This window comes from Strigops habroptila, chromosome 1 (assembly GCF_004027225.2).
Source record: "Strigops habroptila isolate Jane chromosome 1, bStrHab1.2.pri, whole genome shotgun sequence".
Taxonomy (NCBI): Eukaryota; Metazoa; Chordata; class Aves; order Psittaciformes; family Psittacidae; genus Strigops; species Strigops habroptila.
This window is the reverse complement of record NC_044277.2, coordinates 106550115-106570786: the sequence shown is the minus strand read 5'-3', so window position 1 is coordinate 106570786 and position 20672 is coordinate 106550115. Positions and strand designations below refer to the sequence as shown.

General features: G+C 43.9%; 1 protein-coding gene across 7 annotated transcripts in view; it reads right to left on the bottom strand.

Moving 5' to 3' along the window:
• DNAJB6 (DnaJ heat shock protein family (Hsp40) member B6) overlaps nucleotides 1–20672 on the bottom strand; it is an 85172-nt gene that overhangs the window by 28964 nt on the left and 35536 nt on the right. For 6 of the 7 annotated variants that reach the window (XM_030500448.1, XM_030500404.1, XM_030500412.1 and 3 more), the window contains exon 9: nucleotides 5312–5518. In XM_030500448.1, coding sequence (XP_030356308.1) covers nucleotides 5312–5518 — 207 coding nt within the window. Of the gene's footprint in view, nucleotides 1–2733; nucleotides 5519–20672 lie in introns of those variants that run through there. The other variant, XM_030500437.1, reaches the window with a different exon arrangement.

Sequence of the window (20672 nt, the reverse complement as noted above, 5' to 3'; positions counted from 1 at the left end):
GATGTAACCCTTTGGTATGTATTTCACTTGAATACTTCAACCAGCACTCATTAAAAGCACATTTGGCTGCCTTGGTTACAAGACTAGCCCCAAAGTCACGAGAGAACAAAATCTGCTATTTGATTAATTTGCAATGAATCTGTGTCCTGGTGAGCCGCCAGCATCATGAAGTGGTCATAGAAACAACAGTTCTGGCCTTGGAGAAGGGCTTTTCAAATTCCCACCCTTAAAAGCAATTTGTTAGCAATCTTAAGTCTAGAAATGCATTACAGGGTGGAGGGAGAATAGGTTGCTGGAAGCCTTCCCAAGCTTTGACACTGGGAAAACAGATTCACTCAAATGCAGAGAGATACCACCCTAACTCAGTATGCTCTTGCTTTTGTCAGCTGCTAGGAGCAGAGATGGATAAAGCAAGAATCCACACCATTTGGAATTACACTTCATTTACAATGAGGACAATTCTTGTCTAAAACAAACAGCATTGGCTGGCCTGCTCTTTCCATTTCATCGTCTTCTCTTCTACTTCTGGAAGAGCCTAAAGAGCACTGAAGCTATTACAGCTTTCATAATGCTGCTGAAGGCTGAAACCAACTTCCAACAATGCTTAGTAGCAACATCCTCAACCCCTCAACAAGGACCAAAAAACAAATTGGGAAGCCTCTCTGCCGTGTCCCAGACTGACTTTCCTTCTGGTGTCTTACTCGTTCTGACTTTCCTGCTTCTCTGCCATCTGCACCTCCCAAAGTCACAGGTTTGGTCAGTCACTGACTATGAAACTTGTCACATTCTTGGGCGGCGACTACAAGGGAGGTGTGCACATCGAGTGATTGATCCAAAGGGACAAGTGTCCTACCCAACCCATTTGTGGTATCCTACTTCTTCCTGCTCTGCCTGACATCTGCCTGCTCTACCAGGATGCAGAGAGCAGTCATGGGTCTGCTCCACCTTCCTTCTGCCGGCACAGGAAAGCATAGGAGTCAGCAGAAGGAAACAAGGTGTTCCATCATGACCAATGATTAACAGACAGCATTGCTGCTTCTTGACCCACAATCCACCAGTAGGATAGGCCTTGGCCTGGTTTTTATAAATCTCCTGCAAAGATGAAGACTTTGGAGGAGCTTCTTTCCACTTTCAGGCTCTGAAGCACTGAGGTTGGGGTGCGAGGGATTCATGTTTTCTGCTCAAGTCCCAGAGAAAATGATTTTTGAGATTTACTATTTGCTAAGATTGTGGTCAGTCTTTTGCCCTTCTTTAAACCATGAAAGCAGCCATAGCTCCAACATGCACAAAGTTTTAATAGGGTAGCAGGCCATGTACAAGTTGGGTTCTGTAGTGTTTTCCAATTTTCTGATCTTAGAAAGATCTCTCTAGTCAAAACAATAAGTTGTTCTTTCAAAGGCAGCTAGCTTACCTCTGGGTTGCAGCCACCATCTGTTATTTTAGACTGACCATACTTCCATATGCCATTATAAAAATTCACCCCAGATCACAGCTCTAGTATAATTTTATGTGTGCGATTCAATTTATAATTACAGCTTTACACTTTCACATTCCCTCCTTTTGGCCCCAGCCACTGCCCAACACACACCACAGTTTGACCTACTAATTCTCTCCCCGCATCCATAGCTCCTGGCCCATGCCACAGAGCATCACAGAGAGAGAACCTGCCTTTATATCCAGGCCTGAGGTGACAAAACATCCCACCCCGTCTAGGTATGCTGCTCCACTATTTAATTATCCCCACTGTTAAATCCAAGGAGCGAATTCTCCAGTTTCACTGGCCAACCCAGTGATGTAATTCCAACTTTGATGTGTTCAGGGACTGAAAAACTTCAGCAACTTACTGGGGCCTTCCTTCATGCTTGCTCACCATACTATTCTCAATACCAATTCTGCCTAGAATTGCTACAAGAACATACCAAGCCAGATACAACCTACTTGCCTGCTATTAAGGTGATACTATTACTGAATAGAGTTCAAGGTTTTACTCCCACATGGCAAGCAAAAGCTTGCAAGTCTATGCAGCCTTGGAAGCCCTTTCACGGGCAACCCAGCTACCTTCTACAGGAAGTAAATGGGTAATGGGATGCTCTTGTACTAGCAGCCAAAAACCATATGTGAAGACAGCTCTGGCTAAGCCAAGGAACAACCAGCCGGCCTCCAAAACCAGCCAGTCTTCCCACTCTCTGCGATGGAAGAAGACGGATATTATCCTGTCCCATCACACATAGCTACAGCCAGGGGATGTGGAGCAAAGGGAGAGTGAACTCCCTCCCATCCGCACGTCTAGCATTCTTTGCACATTAGATTTCCACAGAAAACAGTGGCTTTGCTTTCCTTTCTCTTTCCATTAAATGCCTGAATACAAGTATGTGAGGGAATTATAAAGTAATTAGTTTGGATAACCAAGCATATAGATTTTATTAGTTAGTAAAGTGTAATTCAGGAAAGCATATGCTGGTAAAAAGAACGGAGACTGCATTAAAGATGAAATAAAGTACAAATAGCTCAACTTTCCAGCAGAGGAATCCATGCCAGGAAAGGATCAAGATTAGTTAAGCTAGTTCTTTTAAAGTGGTTTCTTCTTCAGAGATGCCAGTGGATAAAAATGCAGCAAAAATGAATTATTAATGGTGTAAATTTTAGGTTAATGCAAGCTATTTCATCCAAAAGGAAGAGAAAACCTTGCAATATTATCTTCCAAATAATGATCTTTCGTATCATGTATTTTTCAGTATTTTAACAATTAAACATTTCAACCATTCTTGCTAGATAAAGGTCAAAACTCTCAAACCCAAAGAAGTCATTTTTTAAGGGTAGTTACCACTACCTCTACTATTAATGGCTGCAACCCCCCCAGGTCTCTGTTGGCATTAATACCACTTTGACACAGCTTGGGTACCACCAGTCAGCCATACATCATACTATCAGGAAGCACATTACTTGCAGTACCTGAATTCTGATTAAAAAATTACTTGTTTGGAGCTATAGAACTGTTTCGAGATATGCAGTGATTTCAGAGCATAAAAAGTTTTATTCTAAAAGTCCCTTATAGAACCAGGAACAGTATGAAACTCAGAGCAATTTCCACTAAAACGCAAAGTGTCAATGTTAGATGAAGAATCAAACTCTAATTTTTCTATTACATACCAGCTGTAATGCCTGGAAATCCTGACTAAGGAGAGGATTCATCTCACCTCTGGATATTGGTTGCCAGTCTAAACAAGTTGGCCAGCCTTTCTCTTTGAGCACTAGAGAGAGATGGCTGTTTCCAGAGGCATTCCACCACATATTCAAGATGAAACCTATCCCCTTTTCCTTCATTTAAATTTGCTACACACTTACAAATTAAAACTCAAACATTCCCGCTCTTAGAGCTGCAAAAAGAAAACCATTCCACTGCAGGTGAATCATTAACATCTGAGGATTTGCTTGAGGTGCTCTAGCTGGGACAACGTCTAAAACTGCCACGCAGTCTCGCTGCCAAAGGCCACACACCAGTGGTAGCAAAACAGTCAGATTTGAGGTGGAACAGTGCCTGTTTTGAGGCCATTGAACAAAACTGTTTTCCACCAAATTGAGTGGGCTTTGGACCAAGGCAGAAAAAGATGCTATTCTTTCCCAGCGCTGGCCCGTGTAAGCACAGCAGCTGTTGCAGTGATCAATGAGAAGCCAAGTGGGAGCATATAAGTGGTCTATGTAATTACAGCGCTGTGCTGGTGAAGCCTGCTTGCTGGGCAAGGCAGTTGGCAGAAGTGAACACCCATGAAGGAGAATGGCGTTACTGGCCAGGGCTCATGCACGAACTTCCCAAGGAGGGATTAAGACACTCACGTAGGGTTTTATGACTGACTCGACCAGTCCTTCAGCAGCCCTGTCCATCAGAGGAACAGCAGGCAAAATATTTAAAGCAACAGTAAAATCTTAGTCTTACTGCAATCAAGTTTTCACCCTGAATCTTTTACGGCAGTTCACAACCGACTGGCAGAAGAGAGGGTTTTGTGATCATACGAATACCTCTAGAAATTCATTTTAATTGCAAACTTGTGCGTCTTGGATCGTAGATTCACAGCAAAAAGTCCTCAGCAATCTTAAAAATTGCTCCAAAATTTGCAAGGTGCATGTCAAACTCAGATGCTCTTTGGAAAGCATAATGACATATTGTTATGATTGCAGAGAACCTCAAATCTCCAAATGCAGAGCCAAAGGTTTGTTTTGCTGGCTATAGATACAGGAGACAAAATCTAAAACCCTTGCATGGGAGGTTTCAGGATATCAGCCCAGAGGTTACATTCAGGCTTCTGCAGAGGAATCTTAAACTTTTTTTTTTCTTTTTTTAAATAAAAGATTCAACTCGGCCATCCCTAAAGAGACAAAACTTCCAGCAACTGATCAGGAAGACATTTATCTAAATGTCTCTATTTTTATAAGCTGTCATCCCACATTATATCGTTAGGTCTTCCATACAGAAGGCAGCATTAGATTTAAAGGCTCATAAATGCAGTAGAAGTTGGTGCAGCACTGGGAGTATGTGAACACACATTTTGGGGTACACTGCATGTTTTTCCATGCACTGTGTTTACCCTAAGGAGCCTCATATGCTCGCACTTCACCTAATTCAGCACTATTAAGAATGGCCCTTGGTTTGGGCATCCAAGTAGAAAGGCATCTTCACGTTTCAGAAAAACCTGTCCTGGCAGTCCTGGATGATCTTTGACCACAGGTTCAAATTAAATTAAGTAGTTATGAGGACTCTGTTGTCCAAGATAGCCTCTGGACTGTATTGCTAAAACATTACAGACAGGGAATATATCAAAGGACTAATTACTTCCAAAAATAACTGGGACACTCGCTGTGCTTCTGCATTCACCTGAATGGTCTCAGCCTTCTCTACTAGGATTTACGTGCCTAAAATTGCAGCTTCCAGAAATAATATCAACTTGCTGAACTTTGCCTTGAACAAAGAAGCCAAGCACAATTTAAGTAAATGAATGTGTAAAGTATTGTGATCAGTTAGTCTCTAAAAGCCCTTCACTTTTAAGAACAAAGAGCATGGGCACTTCAGCAGCATAAAGATATTTGCCTCAGATCCTTGAATATCCCAAGGCATTTCTGAATCTAGACTAAGTTTAAGAGCAGAGCTAAATGCAAGATGAAGGCACATAGGCTGCTGTTTATTATCTATCGGGGAGCTAACATTAGGTCAACACACAGCAACAACCTCTTGCTTGACTTTTTGGTTTTGGCTTTGGCTTTTGACTAGCTGATAGGTCCTTATCTGTGCATTTCTCATCAACATGCTTGTGCACACCTGATAAATAAAAAGGGGTCTCCAAGCTGCTTGTAACCCGGCTTCTATCTTGTTCTTCCACCTCATCGCTATTATAATGATAGGCATATCTGGGGGAACTGGCAGGCTTGTGAGACTTCAGCAGGCGAGGGTTGGTCGGCTGGAAAGGTAGGGCATGTTGTCCTCTCCGTCTGCACTCCTCAGCAAAAGCTTCTTCATCTGCCTCACCTGAAAAAGCAAAGAGTGCAAGAACAGTGAGCTGCACCCAAAATGCTTATGTTTAGCCTGAAAAACATCAAAACTGGGCTGGAAATTGTGTGTCAAAACTACTGCCTTGACTGTGGTTAGCTCACAGACAGTCCCCATCTATATGTCAATCGGGGAGTGTGTGGAGCTCTGTCAATGACCTCTCACCTCACTGAAGCCACCCAAAAGTCAGCTAGATATGACAACCCAGGAACCACTGTCTCCTTTTTCCCCAAGGGCAAGGTGAGCGAGCAAAGCACATGGCTTTGGTTGATATTTTTGTCCTGTGCAGAGCATGTCATCTCATTCCACCTCACGTGGGCCATCTGCCTAGGAAGGGTTGGCCCTCCTCAAGGAAAAGCTATAGGGAAAGGAGGGAGAAATACCCAAGCTGGCTATAGGGATGGTGGGAGAAGAACAAAGCCAACTTGGGTTCAGAGGGGCTGGATATTGGATATCCACAGCTGGAAGGATGGTAGAGAAGCGTGAAGGACCACGTGAAGATGGGAATTGCACTGAAGATGCAAGAGGTAAGCCCAGTCCAGGGGGCAAGGCCAGCATGCACAGCAAAGGCGAATGAACGCAAAGGAAATAAACCCATAATGTTTGCAAAAATATGAAATATGAGTTACTCCTGTCATACTCATGCTGTTGTGCAGATGACACTTTCCTTTGCTGCAGACTCTTAACAGTACCAATGCTGTACCGTAACACAAAAAAAACCCAGCAAAACCACACATTGAAAAGCAAACAGCAAGACGACAAATAAAAAAGCCAACCAGAGACATTCAACAGGGAAAATGATGGGTAAAAAACAAAAAAAAACTGAGAAGAAAGGTGTGTACCACATTTGTCTCTTAAACGCTTTTAAAAGTTTCATTAATTCAATTACTTAAGTACTTTTAATAGAGTTGATGAAATATGGCGTCATTCTATTTGCATCAAAAGTGGTGTGTCACATTCTGGAAGTTTTTCCTGGGATGTGCCCGGCATCAGCTGCTTAGGGAGGGGTGTGTGCTCTCAGCTAATGCGTGTGCTCTTAGTTCATGGCTGGAAAATGCTTTGAAGATGGAAAAAGCACCACGTACACTGTAAGGAACAAGAGCAGTAATACCCACTTTGTTGTGTGCACCAAACCACCACCATTTTCAAACAAAACAGGTTGTATTGTCTTTACCTTGTAATCGTACATGGGGAGATGCTTCTGAGGGCATGAGGAAAAGGAGGCAAGGTATGTTTAAAAAGTCATTTCACAGTGCACTGTGGCACAGGAGAAGGGGACTCCAAGACGTGCCGCATATTGCTCCGCTGTGCGCTTGAGCGCCTTATGTGCATAGGTATTATGCAGAGAACCCTTTTTCCCAGGTGATTAAATGTCCATTCCTCCCCCAACACTAACACTTTTTTACCCTGGAATCTCCTGCACTTCCGAAGGCACGAGCAAACAATACAAGAGCACAAGTGATGGAAACACCAAGGATGTATGCATTTAGACACCACCTGCCTTGCATTGTACCAATGTAAAACTCTGAGTGCAGAGTTCCCCTTGCAGAAGGAGCAGGCTGGCAGGACAGCTTTTCTTCCTCTTGCATGGAGCACAGCACTTTAGCTACAAGAGGCAGTGAGCAAGGGAAAGCTCAGAAAACACTAGATACAGAATTGCCGTCATTTCCCGTAAGAGGGTGTGGGATTTTACAGGCTATACAAACAGCACTGAGGCGTGTATCAGTCTGATAACACTTGGTCTATGAAAATGAAGGCTATAACAAGCCAGCATAGGAAACCAATGTACACCAGTTGCACATACAAAAACCAGTCAAGAGAGTTCACTTCCCAACAAATTATAGTGCACCAGAAATAGGAGAGCCCTCCCCTTCCATGGAAACACACACTGCGTGGCTTTCTGATGGGTAAAGTCTTGCTTGATGTGTGTTTAAAATTTATATTGGCAAGCAGACGCAGGAATGAGAAATGTGCTGTGGACATTCTCAAAGCTCTGTGCCTGTGCTTGTGTGTGTGCATTGCAGAAGCACCTCAATCACACATACTAACAGTAGCGCAAGAATACTGGACTCAGGGAACCAGCATCCCTTTGGAAGTTTATCTTCAGCCTTTTCCTTCTAAGTTCCCTAACTTTCTGTCATCAAGGATTTGCAATTAGAATGTTTGCTGAGATCAGCTGACCTGTTATACCGCAAGAAAATTCCCCCTTAAGCTGCCATCAGCCTTACTATGCTATTTGAGGTGAAAGCATTGGCACACTGGAGGGGCTGCATCTGCATGCCACTAAACACAGTACAGTGGCAACTGAAGTCAAATACTTCATTTACTTTGATTAGACCACAAAGCTACCCAGTTTTCCCCCAGAAGAATAATTTGTTTCTTATTTCTGGGCTGCCCATGCTATCCGCCATCTGTCCTTCACCCTACAGTGGAGCCCTGGGGGGATGCAGAGCTGCTCCCCACCACTACACATGCAGCACATTTTGCTGCTAAATCATAGAATAACAGAATGGTTTGGGTTGGAAGGGACCTTTGTAAGTCACCAAGTCCAACCCTCCTAGAACAAGCAGGGACATCTTCAACTAGATCAGGTTGCTCAGAGCTCCATCCAGCCTGACCTTGAACACTGTCAGGGATGGGGCAGCCACAGCTTCTCTAGGCAACCTGTGCCAGTGCCTCACCACCCCCATCGTAAAAAAATTCTTCCTTGTATCTAGTCTGAATCTGTTCAGACATTACTCTTCAGTTCAAAGATATTACTCCTTGTTCTATAACTACAAGCCCTGCCAAAAAGTCTGTCTCTTATCTTTCTGATAAGCCCCCTTTAAGTATTGAGCCAGACTGAACAAAACTAGCTGTACCAATTGCAAATATGAGACTTGAAAAGAATTTACTCTGGGAAAGGTCAGCCACACAGGGCATCACCACCAAAAAGTGCTTAAACATTGCTGGAGCTTTGTCAGCAGTGATGTTTGTCCTGGAAATGGCTTTTAGGAAGACAGCTGGTGCGAAGGGGGGTCCATAGCCCAGTTCAGAGCTGGAATATCCGCTTGAGAAGCAGCTTCCAGGGGTTCTCCAGCTTTAAACAGCCCTCTGTTCCCCCTACAGGTCCTCCTCGCCTCCTTCTCCCGTGCCTCCAAGCCAGCAGTCCCACGTGAGCGCCTGGGCAGCCGCGCCGTGAACCCAGGCAGGGGATGGGACTGACCCGGGTTAAAAATAACACTCTTTGTGCGAGCTTATTTTTAACCCAGCTCAGTGCCTGGATCCGGCTCATCCTGTGGCTGCCCCAGCTGGGGCAGGGAAGGGGGCAATTACTGGGGGCTGCTGGAACCAGCATCCAGATTACAGTGCCAATCAAAGCTCTTATTCCACTAATGCAAGTATTAATTACAAACCTTCAGCTATTTCACTTCCAAAACCAGTTTGGGGAAGTTGCATTTCTAAGGGTTAATTCTGAAAATGAGGGATTTAGTATTACTAGTACATTTAAAAACAATAATTAATGTTTGGGGTTCTGGTGCGTCAAGTTCTTCTAAATGAAAAGCAGCTGCTGGGGGGGGGGGTGGGGAATCAAACACGAGCTGTAGCATCCTAAAAAGCTGCATCAGGACCAAAACCTGCCGTCTGCTCCAAGCAAGACGGGTTGAAAAAGAATTTGTTATAGCAAAGTGCTGCTGTATGAAAGGGGAAAATATGGATCCTTTAAGCTGTAATTAACCAGTAGAGGGCAATATTGCCTATCGTGAGGGTCAACGTTATCAGAAAAGTCACTGCCAACCCGTATTTATTTGGTAATACATTGATTTGATATGTCTAAGGCAAACCCCGAGTACAATTCTTGGACTAGGTGGGTGCTTTAGGGGAGCTGCCAGCTAAACCAAGGGGTCCATGTGTGCTCCTAGGAAATGGAGGTAACACACAGGAATAAAAACACTAAGGCAGAGGATATTCCAGGTGAGGTGGGGACAGGTAAGTCACAGAGCACTTTACGAAAAAATAATGCTAGCACAGGGGCTAGCATTATTATTTTGTGTTACACTTAAATAACATTCATGTATATCCTGGAACTGACCTGAAATCCTACCAGGAATCAGCACTAATTAACAGCAAGATAGTAATTAACAGGAACACACTGAACAAACCAGGGTAAACATCCTGAGGATATCAAACCACTGATTTACATTCACCATGTCACTTCCCGCGCAATAGGAAGCGGAGCCTCGTGGTTCCCGCACGGCAGCCCCACCACTCACATGCTGTTTTCTTACACGCCTAACAAAGAAAAATGCATATATAACCAGGATTTTCCCCTGTATTAAGAAACAGAGTGGGCACACCGGTTTGGTTAGTCCAAAGGAAGACTTCCCCAAGGCCAAAAACACCACACAGTCCTTCCTGTAACCAGCATCAGAAGATGCAACTGGTGAGGGACATCTGGCTTTATCTAATGACACAAGACTGCCCTGAGCTCAGCTCCAGCCAGCCAGTTGTGCAAGGATGGCTTGCAGGAAACTTACTGCATTCAAATCTTTCTTAAATGATGGCCAGCAAAGTGTCTAATATTTTATAGGTAAGAGGCAGTGTATTTTCTGAAGCTCAGAGCAGAACACCGTATTGCTGCTTCTAGGGAAGACTCAACTGGAAGTCTGAGCTGCTACCCATGCCAACCAACAACACAACAAGAGGGCTAAAGAAAAAAAGCTTTGCTTGACTTTTTCCTCAGCCTCCTATTACAAGGGTTTGGAATTTACCCTGTGCCTATGGAGGGCACCGGAGTTTCTGATGAGTCAACTACATCCACTGCTGCTGGGGAGAGCTGAGCTCTGACTGAAGGGAGTTACCCAAAACAACAACAAAAAAAAAAAAAAAAAAAATCCCCATTTAAATACATTTATCTGAAGTCAAAAGCACTATGATCTTTGGAGTCTGTTGATAAGATTTTTGTACTGATACACTTTTTTGCTGTTACAGCAGCTCTGATATTAATATTTACCTTAGCAGAAGATACCAGGGTTCTTCTGAGACTCAAGTCCAATAGAGAATCACAGAATGGTTTGGGTTGGAAGGGACCTTAAAGCTCATCCAGTCCCAACCCCCTGTCATGGGCAGGGACACCTTCCACCAGACCAGGTTGCTCCAAGCCCCATCCAACCTGGCCTTGAACTTTGCCAGGGATGGGGCAGCCACAGCTTCTCTGGGCAACCTGTGCCAGTGTCTCACCACCCTCACAGTGAAGAACTTTTCCCTTATATCTAATCTACATCTCCCCTCTGTCAGGTTAAAACCATTCCCCCTTGTCCTGTCACTACATGCCCTTGTAAAAAGCCCCTTTCCAAGTTTCTTGTAGCCCCTTTAGGCACTGGAAGCTGCTCTAAGGTCTCCCCACAGCCTTCTCTTCTCCAGGCTGACCCAGCCCAGCTCTCTCAGCCTGTCTCCATACGAGAGATGCTCCAGCCCCCAGAACATCTTTGTGGCATCCTCTAGACTTGCTCCAACAGCTCCATGTCCTTCTTATGTTGAGGACACCAGAACTGCACACAGTACTCCAAGTGAGGTCTCACAAGAACAGAGTATAGGGGCAAGATCACCTCCTCCGACCTGCTGGTCACACTATTCTCTGCTGGGCAATCTCACACTTGAGAGGCACTCACTGGATCCGAGAACTTATTTAATGGAAATAGCCTCTCTACAGGCCTGGATTACCTTGGGCTGAAAAAGTCCTGGAGATTAACTGGTTGTTTTGTTCCTTCTTTTAAATGCCCCATATCTAATATACTACAGCACAGAGAAAACATTAGATCAAGTAACTCTACAAAGGCAGAGACGCAGTGGTCTATTTTGGGAGACCAAACTTGAAAGCTGTTTTCAGAAAGTTGCCAAATCATCACAGTTTCTTTTAATTTCTGTTGGGAGTGAGGGATGCTCATTATAAGATACCAAGCCCAGGGTACTTTCCAAAACCACATGTGCACACACACCCCCACCTCTCCTGTAATTTTAGGCAACACACTCCGCCAAGAAAATACTCCCTCACCATTACTGGAGGCTACATTGAGCAAGTTCTTCTGATTAATTGTTCTCAAACCTGTTTCTAAATGCCAGGAAACACTATTACTGTGACGCTTGAGAGCAGGAGTTATAAAACCCACTTCCAGCCTGTGCTCTCTCGGGTTTGTCAGACTTGACAGGAACTGAAATTTGCATCAAGTCCTCTTTGGAAAATGCCGCTGTCTGAGTTTGACATTGACAGATCTCTCCCGCTATTTGACGGGATGCTTATGAGAAAAAGCAGCCATTTTAAAAATCTACTGATAGAAAAAAATGCAAATAGTCTCAAAAGCCAAAAGAGCCTGAAATCACTCAGAAACCATCCAGGGAATGCGGGAGCAGCTGCCCCATCTGCACTATCGCTCCTGGGGGCAGAGCTTTTGTAAACCGCAAAGGGAATTTATTTCAACACTGAAGTTTATCAGCTAAAGCACAGGATGGACATTTTGAGTCATCTCACATAAATCAGTGGCTTTCACCAATCACTGGCAATCATTTTTCTACCAGAGCAATTGCATATTCCTCTGTGCTAGAGAGCATGAGGAGATCTAGGGTTTCCTCCAGATGACTCTGCCATCACCAACATCACCGTGCTCAGACATGCATTATGTCTTCCTGCACCAACTCAAAACCTCATGTTAAAGTTTTAGAACATGGGAATTTGGGCCACATTTTCCCAGACTAGAACCAGCACTACTATTTCCTCAGCCATGGGAGCCAGGAATTTCCTGCAAAGAAGGGAAAAAACTCCACAAGAGGCAGGAAACAGTATGGGGGGTGGTAGAAAGCAGCCTGGGAAATGAAAGGGGGGAAAAGAAAGGCTGGGATTTGGGGAAAAGGAGAGAGACTGATGGAGCAACTCTCACTGTGCTATTTCTGTCCCGAGAGAGCCATGGCTGCAGCACGTCCAGTATCCGGGAAAGGGCAGGCCTCAATACTTTTTGCTCTGCGCACACAGCAATCCTCTGCTCTTCCGGCTTTAAAGGCTGGCAGTGGACTTGCTCCTTTTATTTTTGCCCTCATATCCAGCTGCTCGGGTGCCAACTCACACTGTTCCTAGCAGCCTGTGCCCCTGCGGTGCAGGGCAGGGCAGGGCAAGTCCCACGCCAGGTCCGCTCACCCTCCCCGCCCCGCAGCGGCTCCTTTAGAAAGCTCAGCCTTTGGATTGTCCTTATTTTTGAGCCATGTGGATTTTCACCTACCACCCTAGTACATGCCTGAGCACCCCATTATATCCTGTGTTCAGCCCAGCATGTACCAACACGAATCCTGCATTCCCAGCACATCAAGTTACTCAAGACAACAACGTTTTGCCACAAAGATAACCCAATCTGCAACAGATCAGGAAAATTAAATGAGTGTACACCACACACTAACTACAGTGGTGCTGCAAATGGGTACTTTGAAAGGAAATGTCATCATGCTGTTCCCCTGAGCAGCTAATGTGGATCTATGGTTAAGCCACTCCTGTTTGACCATGTTGGGTGACACCGCACTCTGCAGCCTGACGTATAGAGAGGGGAGTTGCTGGCAGAGCTTGGATTTACCTCCTTACTGCCAGAACTTACTCACTGGAAGGTCTTTTAAAGCCCAACAAATGGTTCTACACTAAATTTGAGGCCAGACAGAAGTGCAGGCTGAGCACATCCAGGCTTTTGTAGTTATTTTGCTTCTGGCAAAGCATGCCAGGGCATCCATACAGACATCCATACAGATTCCAGGCTCAATGGGGCTTTGAGCAACCTGGTGTAGTGGAAGGGGATTGGACCTAGATGAGCTTTGTCCCTTCCAAACAAAGCCATTCTATGATATGATTCTATGATTATGCCAACTGCTCTCATCTTAAAGGAAATGCGAGAAATGCAAATGGCAGGAGGTAACACAAATCCCAGGTTTCCAGCAAGCAGGGGGATGACCCCATTTGCATGCTGCTGCTCAAAGTGAATTTTATTGATTTTAAAAGACTTTATCACACAGCGGCCTTTTATTCATTTCTGCATGGATTTTGAAAGGAAGCAAAGAACAAGGAATAAGCCTCACAGCTTGACATATATAAATACAAATTAGCAAGATTTCAAGCTCAGAGTTTGAACAAATGGACCTGATTTTTAAACTGCAATTGAGATTACTAAAAGGATGATGCTTCCTACACTTTTCACGGCCATGTCAGATCTCTATCACAGCTTCCTGCAAGTCACATTTTTATGCCACAATGTTGAAGTGCTGCCTGCCAGACCCCCTTAAAAACTTGCACCAGGGGCTCCTGCACCTCCTGCACCCCAACACACTCCCTACGCAACAGGTAGGTGAGATGGGCTCAGATCACTGTAACCATTTCCCTCTCTTTGTCCAGAACTGGTGTCACTAACATGAAAATACTTCATTTGGTTGAATATTCATAATTCTTCTTCCATCTCACCCATATTTCAACCTGTCGTGGTTTAAGCCCAGCCGGTAACTCAAAACCACGCAGCCGCTTGCTCACTCCCCCTCTTCTCCCCCCCTGCTCCCAGAGGGACAGGGAGGAGAATCAAATGAATGTGAATCCCACAGGTTGAAATAAGAGCAGTCCAGTAACTAAGGTATAATACATAAACCACTACTGCTACCACCAATAACAATAATAAGGGAAATAACAAGGAGAGAGGATACTTTTGCTCACCACCCGCCAACCGATAGCCAGCCCGACCCCAGCAGCAATCTGGGCCTTCCGGGTGACCCCCCCCAGTTTCTATACTGGGCATGACGTGCTGTGGTATGGAATACCCCTTTGGCCAGTTTGGGTCAGGTGTCCTGTCTCTGCTTCCTCCCGGCTTCTGGTGCCCCTCCTCACTGGCAGAGCATGAGAGACTGAAAAGTCCTTGGTCAGCATAAGCATTACTGAGCAACTTAAACATTGGTGTGTTATCAGCATTGTTCTCAGGCTAAAGCCAAAACACAGCACTGCACCAGCTACTGGGAAGGACAAAAACAACTGTTACAGCTGAACCCAGGACACAACCTCAAGCAAAAAATCCCTCCAGGTTCCATCTCTACCACAAGGAAGCCCCACAGTTTGCATTTCACTGTGAATTGAAGTACAAACCAAAATACTGCTGAGAAGAAAAACCTCAGTCCTTCCAGTGCAACTTAATACTCACTCCTAGAGGAAAACAAATAAACAAAAATTCCACAGGACAACTATATGCAGCCCAGCCAGGTCCGTCACTGTGCACCCAGAAAAAAGGTGCCTTCCACTGGTGTTTCTCATTCCTGGTGTCCAAGCAGAGCCCCACAGACCTTCACAATCACACTCATGCTCACACTCCAGAACATCCCAGTGCCAGACAAATGGTCCCTTCACTGCCCTGAAAGACAAAACTTTTCTTCTCGCCTTCAAGTGGTAACTTCCAGGAGTTACCACCACCAGGTCAAGCAAAACTGCCTCCAAATTAGAAAACTCTTCACACAGCAAGCAGAGGAAAAGTGCTCTTCTAATCTTGCAACAAACAGATCTCTCTAACTCTTAAAGAGTTGAAGTATTAATACACTGTCTTATATTTCCACTACTGGCCCTAATTAAAAAGAACATCTCCAGAACAGCTCTGAGCAAGCCCTAATTTGCAGATGATGCAGTTTTGATGCACATTTTTCCACTGATTATCAGCTTTAAACCAGTCTTCAAAACCTTAATGTACAGCAAACCCAGATTACTATAAGGGAAAATATATAAAGTAAAAAGCCATGCAGTTAAATTTAAAAAGAAAAGAATTTCATGAGTGACTTCAGAAAAATGTGATGAATGACTTCCCTCATTGTTTTGTCAACACTTCCATAGTAATTTGGCAAAAGCACAAAATCACCAAGTTTATATTTTCATCAAATGGCTATAAGCACTGTTGAAATCTCACAGACACGAGGCAGTAAGAGCAAGCTCCATGTTTTATGTGGCATAGTCCACACTGCATTAGCTCTCATCTTCTCAGGCTAATAACTTGAAAACATATTCTCCCTTCCACCCTGACACTTAAATATGCCTTAAATATGACACTTAGGGTTTCACATATTAATTACCAAAAAAGAGATACTTGCCCTCTCCAATTATACCCCACAACGTGTAATTCATTTCTCATCCGTCTCTGCATTACTAGGACTAGGGCAAGTAAATCCCAGCTCCCAGTGCTGGCACACATCCCTGATAGACAAAACTCTGAAGGGCATTGTGTTTAAGTTGACATACAAAAACCACCATCTTTTAAATGACCTTGACAACAACACGTGCTCGTAGTCTCTTCTGACAGCTCAGTAGGTTTCAGCGTTTCATGAACCTCTGTCACAAAACCCAATCCTATCTCTGACATCCTCCTGACAACAAGAACACCAAGCTGTTAGTTGGCATTCTGTTTCATAATATTGACATGCTAATGACAAACCTGAATTTAAAAAAAAAAAATAAAATAAAAAAATCATGTTTCAAGTTGATGTTCAATACTAATTTTGACTGAATACTGTATTTAATTAGGAACCCATAACACCATGCTTACAGGAGCCGTAACTCCCAGACTGCACCACTTTTGTTGTTTGGCACATCCAATCCATCAGGGAACTCTCGAAGTTTCTAAACAATCTTTCTTTCCCATCCACAGTCAAGCTTTTCAGCCTGTGCCTTAAAACCCACAGCAGTTTAGGAATATAAGTAATTTTTCAAATCCAAGACCTACCAATATCTAGATGTTTATACATGCAACGTATAACACATACACATATGCACATGTATTCATACACAAAAAGAAATTGCTCAGTGTATACTGCTCAAACTGAAGTTCTGACCAAAATAACCAACAAATGGAGAGCACAGAAATGAATTTTCTCAATTAAAAAAACCAAACACCACACCAGAAACATTACTACCATCCAACAACAGTACTTACAATTATCTTTTGTGCCTGGGAACAGTATCATCAGTCGGTTTATATGCTCCTCCTGCAGAGATCCAGCAGGAACAGGGAATGCTTTACCAAGAGAGCTTCATGAGTTTTGGGAACAGGAGAGTTTGAACAGCAACATTAGTACTTGCTTGGCGGATCCAATATGGCCACACATCTCCTGGAAATGCCACCCCAGCGCTGCCCACCATGCCTGGAACAACGGCTGTTCCCATCCTACGCTGATGCAGGAGCATCATCCCACCTTCTCCTTTTTAATACACCTCTGAGCTCCATGGATTGAAGCACCAAGAACAGTAACAACTGTTTCCAACCACGATCTCTGGGGCTAAAGCATAAAAGCAGGGGGGACAGACCAATATTTAAGGGCTACCACAAAGGCAGAGGAATTCAAGAGGAACACATCCAAGGGAGCAAAGAGCAACTGAATGCCCACTGGCTCTCAGAGGAGAGGTGGACGTGCCTGGGGAAGGGATGCATCCACCGAAACTGCACAACAGGACAACAACTCAGCACCTGAAGCCTCCGCAACAAGGTTTTGCTCAAAATCACCCAGCATATGGACGTACCCACCTGTCCTGTAATGGCAGTGAAAGCTTTTCCAAGCATGTAAGTGACTGTCAGTGGGCTCATTATACTGTGCTATAAATATTTGCAAAACTTCAAGACCAAATCATCAGAACTGCAAAGGTTTCAACTGTTTAACTCCAATTTTGTACTAGTAGCAGCCCAAAGTGCAGGATTCAGCAAAGCCATTCCTCCTCCCTCTGGAACACCAGCGAACTCAAAACCTTCTCAGAAACACTTGTCAAAAGTTTTACTAAGTTTGAAGATGTCAGTTTTCATTTACACTACAGTACTGCTCCTCGGCCTTGTAAGATTATTACTGCTCCCTTTGAGAGGTTGAAAATGTCCTGCAGTCAGCACAGAGATATCAAAGGGAACCTACAACAGATGCTCAACAGATAAGACTGAGATTCACCTGCATTTGTTATCATGCAAGTCGACAACTGGCACAAGTCGTCCCAGACTTTGCACTTTTGAGAATGTTTCATCACTTTCCAATTAAAATTGTGACCCTGCCTGAACTCCCAGTACTCGACACAGCGTGGTATCTCAGCAGAAACCATCTCCTTTTACAGTCATTTTTAACAGTACTAAATATAAGAATTATCAACTGTTTCTAAAGAACACGTTGCTTACTGAAGAATGAGCAGTGAACTGGATTCACTGTCACTGTGGACAAGGCAGTCATTTCGCCTTCCAGGAGGTGGAATCTGTTTGCATAAGCCTTCAAAACACTGAATTTCTATTGAGAAAGATAAACTGGTAAGTAAAACCATGCTGCTGTAACACTAACACACTGGACACTGATGACAGTTCAGCTAGGATATCTAGTGTCCACCTCTATCACAATTTCAACTGAAAATTTGGAGGGCCTGAACTGTCACAAAAAGAGGAAACTGGGGAGGCTTTGACCTCTGTAAGCAATACATCACCTAACCTACATTAAAGCTGCACTTCAAGTTGCTACCTTGGCTCTGTGCCACTCACAGGTCCATACTCAGCACCAGAGAAACTGATAATTTGGGAAACTTTGCCACCACACCCAGAAAATACATCAGCGAGAATCTGGAGCACGGCACGAACAAAGGGCTGGCTTTTTGTTCCAGAAGGCGGCAAAATCTCCCCCTCAGAGAGCTCTCATTAAAGGGCTTTCCACTATTGGAAACTATTCTGTCCAGGGCAACAAGCACCTCCCCTATAACAGAGCGCACAGGACGGGCATGCACTTGGCTTCGTGATTTATTCTATGAAAAGGGTTACCAGGGATGTAGTCATCATCTTCCATAAACATTTCAGGAGCAAAGCGCACACGTGATCTCAGAGCAAGTGCTAGAGGAGAGGGAAGAGTGGAAACCATGTAAGAGTAATCAATCCTGTTCTTGATTTTGTTCATCAAGAAGAGCAGGAGGCTTAAACACCTGTGTCTTCTCAGAAAAATGGTTTATTTCCCTGAGTTCAGCTTCCTGTTTTAAGGAGTGATTACGAGAAGCATCTTCTCGAGCATTCACTGCATTAGAGAGCACTTAAAATTCACCTTCTGTTCCATGACACTTTTCAAGACAGAGTTTTATGTGGCAATAAATAGATTAATGGCCACAAAGCCGCTTCTGGGTAGGATTCAGGACAAATCACTCAACTTTCTTTTAACCTTTTACACAGGACTACCTTCCAATTCTTTCGGGCTAATTAAGATGGATCAAAAGTAACTCAACAGCAATGTTTCAGAAATACTCTGAAAATTACTTAGTCCCACTGGCAACAGATACAGAAAGTTACCATATAGTAGTAACTGGCATTGATGTAACACCTCAAAAACATGAATATGCTTAGTAAAGTACACATAGTTTTCTCTTAATGGTGGCAAAAATTACCATCTACTTTGTCATTTTGTACTTGATTCTCTAGAGAAACCACTGCATTTTTCCTAAAAACACCTGTGAATGTCTCTTCCAGTGATGTAACAGGGGACTTAAGTTGTACAGGGAACAGAATTGCAGTTCCTAACCTGGAAACAGGTTCCATGCGAGACGCAACTCAAAAAATTTGAAGCTCCTTGGAAAATATGGATAAACGATGCAATTCTCTCGCACAGACAAGTTACAGCTCTGATACACTTAAACAGCTAGTTTTGAAGTGGTTTACTGCAAATACAGTCAAAATACAGGGTATACACTTTGCCAACTACAGGAGGATTTCTGTCAGAGGCTTCTTTCAAGCCAGAAAAGGGCAGAGCACTATGGCACGTACATTTGTTTGCTTTTCCATCAAAAAGTTTCCTTGTCACTACAGCTGGCTGAGTCTGCACTGGTGAAGCTGTACTCCTTGACCCTGCTGCGCAGCAAAGCCTCACAGTTTTTATTATTTGTACAAGAAGGAGACTGCACAAAAGCTATTTTAAGAGCTGACTATTTAGACCTCTAAATATGGTTAATTTGACCATAGAAGAACTCAGACTTAGTTTTGGAGTTGCTACTCCCTCCAAGTGGGACAACTTCCCCAGAAAATTAGGAAGGACCTTAGAGTTACCAGGACTTTGCCATACAAAAGTTTACGTTTTGGTTTAGTTCCAGACTATGTTGGTTATATGACCCAAATGCTGCTGAGTTATAATTCCAGGAATTTGCGTTTTCTCAAGCATCTCTTAGAAATAAACTTGATTAACAAATGCAGCTCTGGGTATATACAAAACCCAAATAAGCATCCAGAGAGTGCCTTTTTCACATACATAAGTGCTGTACGAGATGCTTCTGTAGCTGTTCCTGTAGAAGTATTTTTCTGACACATTGCAGTCAGAGACATTTAGCACACTACCAAAGATAACCCACTTAAGAAAAAGCCAACTTTCTTCATAGATTCGCAGAATTATTTGGGTCGGAAATGACCTTAAAGCTCATCTAGTTCCAAACGCCCTGCCATGGGCAGGGACACCTTCCACTAGACCAGGTTGCTCAAAACCCCGTCCAACCTGGCCTTGAACACCGCCAGGGACGGGGCAGCCACATCAGAGTCACTCAAAATTCAAAACTCAAGTATTGCTATCCACATAAGATTTAACACGCACTAAAAGTAAAAACTTTACATTTTTAGAATGTTGCCCACATTTAAGAAAATGAACTCTTCGAACAAAGATTCATTTGGCAGAAGGAACGAACATTACATTCATTAGCAAGAGACCTCCTAATCTTTATCTCAGGACCTGAAATTAGGTACTTTCAAGCTCTGCAGTCTGTTGGTGGTGAGAAGACAGGAGATGTACAAAGGCTGAAATTCCAAATCAAGTTTCCTAGGACAGTCATCACAGCCCTTGCCCTGGTTCCTCCTCCCTCCTCGTCACTAAACACCCAATTTGTCCACTACAATCAAGCAACTACTTACCTTAACAGATCCAGAATGTCTTCTCCCACATGAAGTCCACTCTCCTACACATCCCAAACTGCATGCTTTAGGGCAATGGTCATCAGGCAATAATACTTGTGCCCTAGATGTATGTGTTGTCTCCTTTCTTCCCAGCTACACTGCTTACCTGACACCTCCTGACAGTCAAGGCGGTCCCTGCACACAGTCCCAACCAGCCCTCAAATTCCTTCATCAGG